Here is a 6,009-nt window from a genome sequence, read left to right as displayed (position 1 = left end):
AAAAAAAAAAAAAAAAAAAAAAGAAGGGGCTGGAGAACTGGCTCAGTGGTTAAAGGCATTGGCTGTTTGGTCAGAAGAACTGGGTTCCATTCCCAGAACCCACATGGTGGCTCAAAACCATTTGTAACTTCATTTGCAGGGGATCCAATGCCTTCTTCTGTCCTCTGCAGGCAGCAGGCAATTAAGTGGTACACATACATTCATGCAAATAAAATAAATCTAAATCAAACAAAACCAACTCGCTGGGCAGTGGTGGCGCACACCTTTAGTCCCAGCATTCGGAAGGCAGAGGCAGGCAGATTTGAGTTCGAGGCCAGCCTGGTCTACAGAGTGAGTTCCAGGACAGCCAGGGCTGTCTCAAAACCCAAACAAACCCTGTCTCAAAAAACCAAAACAAACAAACAAACAAAGAAAAAACCCAACTTGGATCATTCCACTAGTTCTTAATACTTTCGTGCCAAAAATATTCAAGTAATAAAGTAACTTGATAGTACTTTTGAATTCTTTCCCTCAGTATATTACCAGAAAGCAGGGTCCTATCTACTGTCACCCTTTGCAGGGGAAGAACTGCCTGAAACCAGAGAGAGATCAGCCTTGCCTCTTACAAGGAGTAAGTGAATGGCCTAGGCCAGGTCCCTCAACTAAGAGATGTAGATAACATAGAACTCTCATGGGAGGACTAGTATGTATGTAGCTTTCACCTGACATCTAGTAAATATCTGCTCTGTAACCACTGACAACCATTAGTTTGAGATCATAAATTAATGCAACCAATCTACCAGACAAAATGTTAACAGCAAGTGAGTTTTTGAAAAGGAAAAATCTAAACCCTGAATAACTCAACAAAAACAAGTTAACTCCATTCCAGAAATATAAAGCCCTGGAATTCTTTAGGACCTTAACATAAAAGGCTAGGCAAGCCTAGCTTAATCTTGCTAAAGTAGAATTAAAAGCAACTTCTTTCCTCTTCTGAAAAACTTTCCTGGTTCTTCATCTAACAAAAAGGCTAAGCAACTTCATAAATATACAACTTCACCAAATGCTACTAGGACCTGTTTTATTCAACTTTCTCCTCAATTCATCAAACTACCTCCTGTTTTCCATTTCCCAGACTCACATGCCTGGCCCCATCCCCTCTCCACTGTCCTTTCTGGAGTGGCACTATTTCCTCAACCCACACTTGCTCTGCAGGTGTCAACTGGCCCTTTAAGTCTTTTGCCTCCATGCTCCTTAAGAGCAAAGGGGATTGTACCATTCATACAGTAGCATCCTAGCATTAAGCCTTATCCACAATAAGGGTATAAAGCCTCCTGATGTTTACATAGTAAAACACCAATTTACAGTTTCATCATCCTGTCTGTTACTGTACACATCCCATCCCCTAGATAGAACTCAGGGCCTAACTATATAAGCTATGTTATACACACTAGCATTTCACTTTTTCACTTTAGCAAAAAAAAACAAACAAAAAAAACCTCAAGAGTTGCTGATACAGTAGTTCATCACTGGTTTATGATCATCACTATTATAAGTATGTAACACAAAACACTTTTTGGCGGTGGGTGAGGTGGGGTATTTCACGTATCTATTCCAGAGCGGTCTTGCACTAACTATGTAGCTGAGAGTGGCCTTAAACTTCACATCCACCTCCTGAGTATTGCAATTTCAGGCCTGCCACACCATAGCTTGCTTATATGGTGTTGTTGATAGAACCTAGGTCCTAAAGCCAGTAAGGCAAGCACCCTACCAACTGGCTTCTCCAGCTATTATCAATAGAAAATAATCTTGATTTCAAGATTAAATTTAGTCCACAGAAGATAAAATGTAATTTAAAATGAAGGGTGGAGTTGGGGAAGATGGCTCAGAATTTATTTGCTGTATAAGCATGAGGATGGGGCTGACAAGATGGCTCAGCGGATAAGAGCACTGAATACTCTTCCAAAGGTCCTGAGTTCAAATCCTAGCAACCAAATGGTGGCTCACAACCACCCATAACGATATCTGATGCCCTCTTCTGGTGCATCTGAAGACAGCTACTGTGTACTTATGTATAATAATAAATCTTTGGGCCAGAGTGAGCAGGAACAGGGCAAGCAGAGGTCCTAAAAACGCAATTCCCAACAACCACATGAAGGCTCACAACCATCTGTACAGCTACAGTGTACTCATATATATAAATAAATCTTAAAAAAAAAAAGCATGAGGACCTAAGTTCAGACCTCCTTTAAAAAGAAAAAAAATCAAGAAACATAAAACAGTGGACATCTGTAAACTCGGCCTCCTTACATAAAGAGAAGCTAGGACAAGAAAATCTCCAGATGCTCGGCACGTGGCTAGGCTGGTGTGCAAAGCAGCAAAGGAGATCCCATCTCAAGGAGAACCACACCCAAGGTTGTCCTGTGACTTCCACACAGAAAACGCACACATACACACCAGAAAAATAAAAACAAGGCAGCCTTGTTGGATCCATCCCGTTTCTGTTAATTCTGCTTTTATATCCTTTTCTCTTTGAATTAGTGCCTGATATACTTACACTAGCCTTTCACTGTTATAGCCAAGTAATAATCCACACAGACAACTGTTTTAAGCGCCTGAATAGCTGTGAGCACTTGGTTTAGGAGTTGAGCAAACTATCCCCATTGATGCACTTCCTTCTGTAAGGTGACTAATAACTTAGCCCCTCGATATGGGTTCTCCAGAGACTCTTGCCACTCAGAAGGCAATTTAAAATAATCTGTTTAAACAATTAAATCTTAAATGTGAGTCCAGTGTGACATAACCCAGCTTCTTTATGTAGAACTTGATTCTAGCAGTTCAGTTTCTAGGAATTTATACAGCAACAATAATTTAGAATGAGGCTCCTGACCCAAAACAATGCTAAATTTGCTGCACATTATACAATTTTTTAAGTAAGTTAATCAGTTTGTTTAGGTTTTTGTTACTGCTGTTTTAAGACAGGCTCTCGCTATGTAGCTTTGGCTGTCCCAGAATTGTGCTGGCTTGGTTGGCCTCAAATTCACAGAGATCCACCTGCCTCTGCCTCCCTAGTTCTGGGATTAAGTGTGTGACACCATCTGAGTGTTTTCTTCTCTCTACGAAAATATTGCTATTTTCAAATAAGATGGGCTCAGATGAAATACGTCTTCACTCCCTTTGTTACTCATGCAGCAAAATCAAAGATTAGAAGTTGGTTCTTTCTGGCTCTTGAGCTATATCTCATTGGTAAAGAATGCACAATGCTCTTCCCAAGGACCCTAGTTCAATCCTCAATACCCAAGTCAGGCAGTTCAGAACTTCCTTTGACTCCTGCCCCAGGAGATCCAACACTTCTGGTCTCCTGGGGGATCCACATTGACACTGACACACTCACTCACTCACAAAATTAAAAATTAAAAAAAAAAAAAAAAAAAAAAGAGTTAAAGTTGGTTGGTCCCTGTTTCTTGCCGTTTATGTTATTAAAAAGCAAGTTCCAAAAATTAACTTTTAAGGGCAAACACTGCTATGTGAACTGTACAGAAACCAGTGGATTTGCATTTATGACAAACTCTAAAATCAATCGGCAACTTACGAGATAAAGTGATCCTAAACTCATTACCCCGGAGTCAGCTACCACACAGGAAAGGCTGAACTCCTCGAGCCGTGGCAAAGAACAGTTCAAGGGTAAATTTTAAAATGCTATGAATGTAGAGTAACCATTTATTGTTCTGGAAAGTTTCGTAGAATTTCACTAGTTTGCACAATGAAAGTTAATTTAAAAATAAAACTACCTTAACACAGGGTCACTACAGTGAGCAACTCAACTTTAGCTGGTGAACTATGCAATCCGAAAGCCCTATCTCTGGGAAGCTTGTCATAAATATGGGATTCTAGAATGCAGGTGGAGCCTAGCAACCTTTAAAATTTCATTTGTCCTATCTCTCTGCCTCCCCACTCAACCTAAATAGCCGTTAAGAATCAGACTATGAGTCAAGCTCTTTCCCACTGACCAAATCTTATGACTGTTACCTCCAATATTAACTAGAGAAAAAAAAAGGCAGGAAATCACCGCACATCACAATGTTAAGAAACAGTTGAGAGAAAGAGAGAAACAGAGAATGATAACTTCTCGCTTTAGTTTTCATTATTCACTTACATGGTATAATTTCCTAGCCACTTAGAAGTTAATAGAACACAGTGGCCATCACTTACTCAGGCAAAAGGGAATAAATGAACTTAGTATTTTACTTCATCCTTCGCCACATCCCTACCGCTGAGTGATCATGTCCCATATATGCTCACGGTTTTCAAGGCTAGAAAAGGGATGTGTGGGACCCAATACAATTTTCTTTCTTCCGCTAAGATAGTTTTTTTTTTTTTCCTCTTTAAAAATCGCTTCGATGTTGTTGGGAGCCACGGAAAACTGGGTGGAAAACCGGTACATAACAAAAAGGCAAAATCCATCCCAGAATAGAAGCCCCGGGGAGCGCGCGCTCCTGTCCACTCTAGCTGCTGGAAACCAGAAAACTTAAACCAGGTGGAAAGCCCCAGCAACTAGGCGACACGGGCTGCTAAACCAAGGTTCTAGGTCTCTCAGGGGTGTGACCAGGGGCCGGACCGGCAGTGACAAACTCCGGTGCCACCAAGGACGGACCGGCGCTCCGGTCACCCCGGCCTAGCTCGGGTGGGTGGGGCAGGCATGGACGGCCCGCGGGCCCGCAGGGGCGAGTGACCCGCTCACTTTTGTAGAAGCGCAGCGCCAGGCCGTAAAGGTCCTCCAGGCCAAAGCCCCAGAGCTGCTCCATCCGCCGCGCCTCCTCGGCCGCACCCTCAGCCGCCGCCTCCCCGGGCTCCCGCGGCTGCCCCGCGGCGCCGGAGCCCAGTCCGTTCCCGGGGGCCGAGGACGGCGGCGTCTGCGGCGGGGCCCCCTCCGCGCCGGGCCGCTCCTCCGAGTCCGGGCTCAGCGTGAGACCGTCGAGCGACACCTCGAGCTGCTCTACGTTCAGCTGCGCCGCCATCTCCGCTCGCAGCGCCTCCTCGGCGGGGACAGGCGGCGGCCACGTATCGACTTCCTGCTGACCTCTCACCTCCGCTCGCCGACACCGGAACTTCCGCCGCCCAGGCGGCTGGGGCTTGAAAGCGCCGGCTGCCCCGCCCCCGGGCGTGTGGGCCCCGCCCCTCCGGCGTCCTCTGCTTGCTGGGGACCTCACGCCCCTCTCTGAGAGAGGCTCACCCCACCGCCGCGGCCGGCCCAGGGAGCCTGGACGTCCCGTGGGGTTCGTGGCGGTCCGCGTTGGTCGGGGGCGTGTGAGGTGAACCCCAAGCAGCGGTGCGGGGGATGGTTGAGTGCGCGTCCGACCCTGCAGGGGACAACGGTGCAGAGACGTCTGAGCAGAGTCGCTGTTGGGAAGTTGCACGCCAGTTTTTCTTCCTCTCCACCGCGACTCCGGAGATGCAGAGCAACTGCCATCCTCATTTTAAAGTAGAAATCAGGCTTTCCTTTCCCCGCATAGTGTTTGTCCTCTCCCTTAATTTATGTTCGTTCTGCTAAGGGAGGGAACGGTTGACTCCTTTTTTTTTTTTTTTTTTTTTTTTAACTATGTAGCTCAGGCTGGCTTTGAACTCGTTAGCTCAGGTTGTCCTTGGTCCTCCTGCCTCAAATCTCCTGAGGGCTTTGACTACATGTGCAAGCCATAAGGACAGCATGAGGCGTGTTCAGCTATCCATGCCACGAAAGTGTAGGGCCAGAAGACAGAATCTCTGCAGTGTCAGTACGGGAAGGTAGGAGGTAGTTAAGGAGAAACAGCCAGAGAGTACATAGCAGTCTCTTTTCTGTTTGTTTTTGTTTTTGAGACAGGGTTGTGAGCTACATAGCTCTGTCACTACGAAGGTCAGACCAGACTGGCCTCACACTCATAGAAACCCACCTGCCTCTGTTCCCGAGTGCTGTATTCTGGGATTTTTGGTTCCGTAGCAGAGTCTTCCAATCAGTAAAAGTGAAAAATTGTAAGATTTTCATGCATACACTGGGCA

The 6,009-nt window shown here is 45.6% G+C and overlaps 1 protein-coding gene across 1 annotated transcript in view; it reads right to left on the bottom strand.

Moving 5' to 3' along the window:
* The window catches only part of Acbd3 (acyl-CoA binding domain containing 3), a 31,400-nt gene extending 26,346 nt beyond the window's left edge, over positions 1-5,054 (bottom strand). The window contains exon 1 of the mRNA XM_021197688.2: positions 4,718-5,054. Coding sequence (XP_021053347.1) covers positions 4,718-4,994 — 277 coding nt within the window. The 5' untranslated portion in view covers positions 4,995-5,054. The remainder of the gene's footprint in view (positions 1-4,717) is intronic.
* Positions 5,055-6,009: the final 955 nt, after the last annotated feature.

Source organism: Mus pahari, chromosome 5 (genome assembly GCF_900095145.1).
Source record: "Mus pahari chromosome 5, PAHARI_EIJ_v1.1, whole genome shotgun sequence".
NCBI lineage: Eukaryota > Metazoa > Chordata > Mammalia > Rodentia > Muridae > Mus > Mus pahari.
The sequence above is the reverse complement of the archived record's forward strand: the minus strand, read 5'-3'. Positions and strand labels throughout refer to the sequence as shown.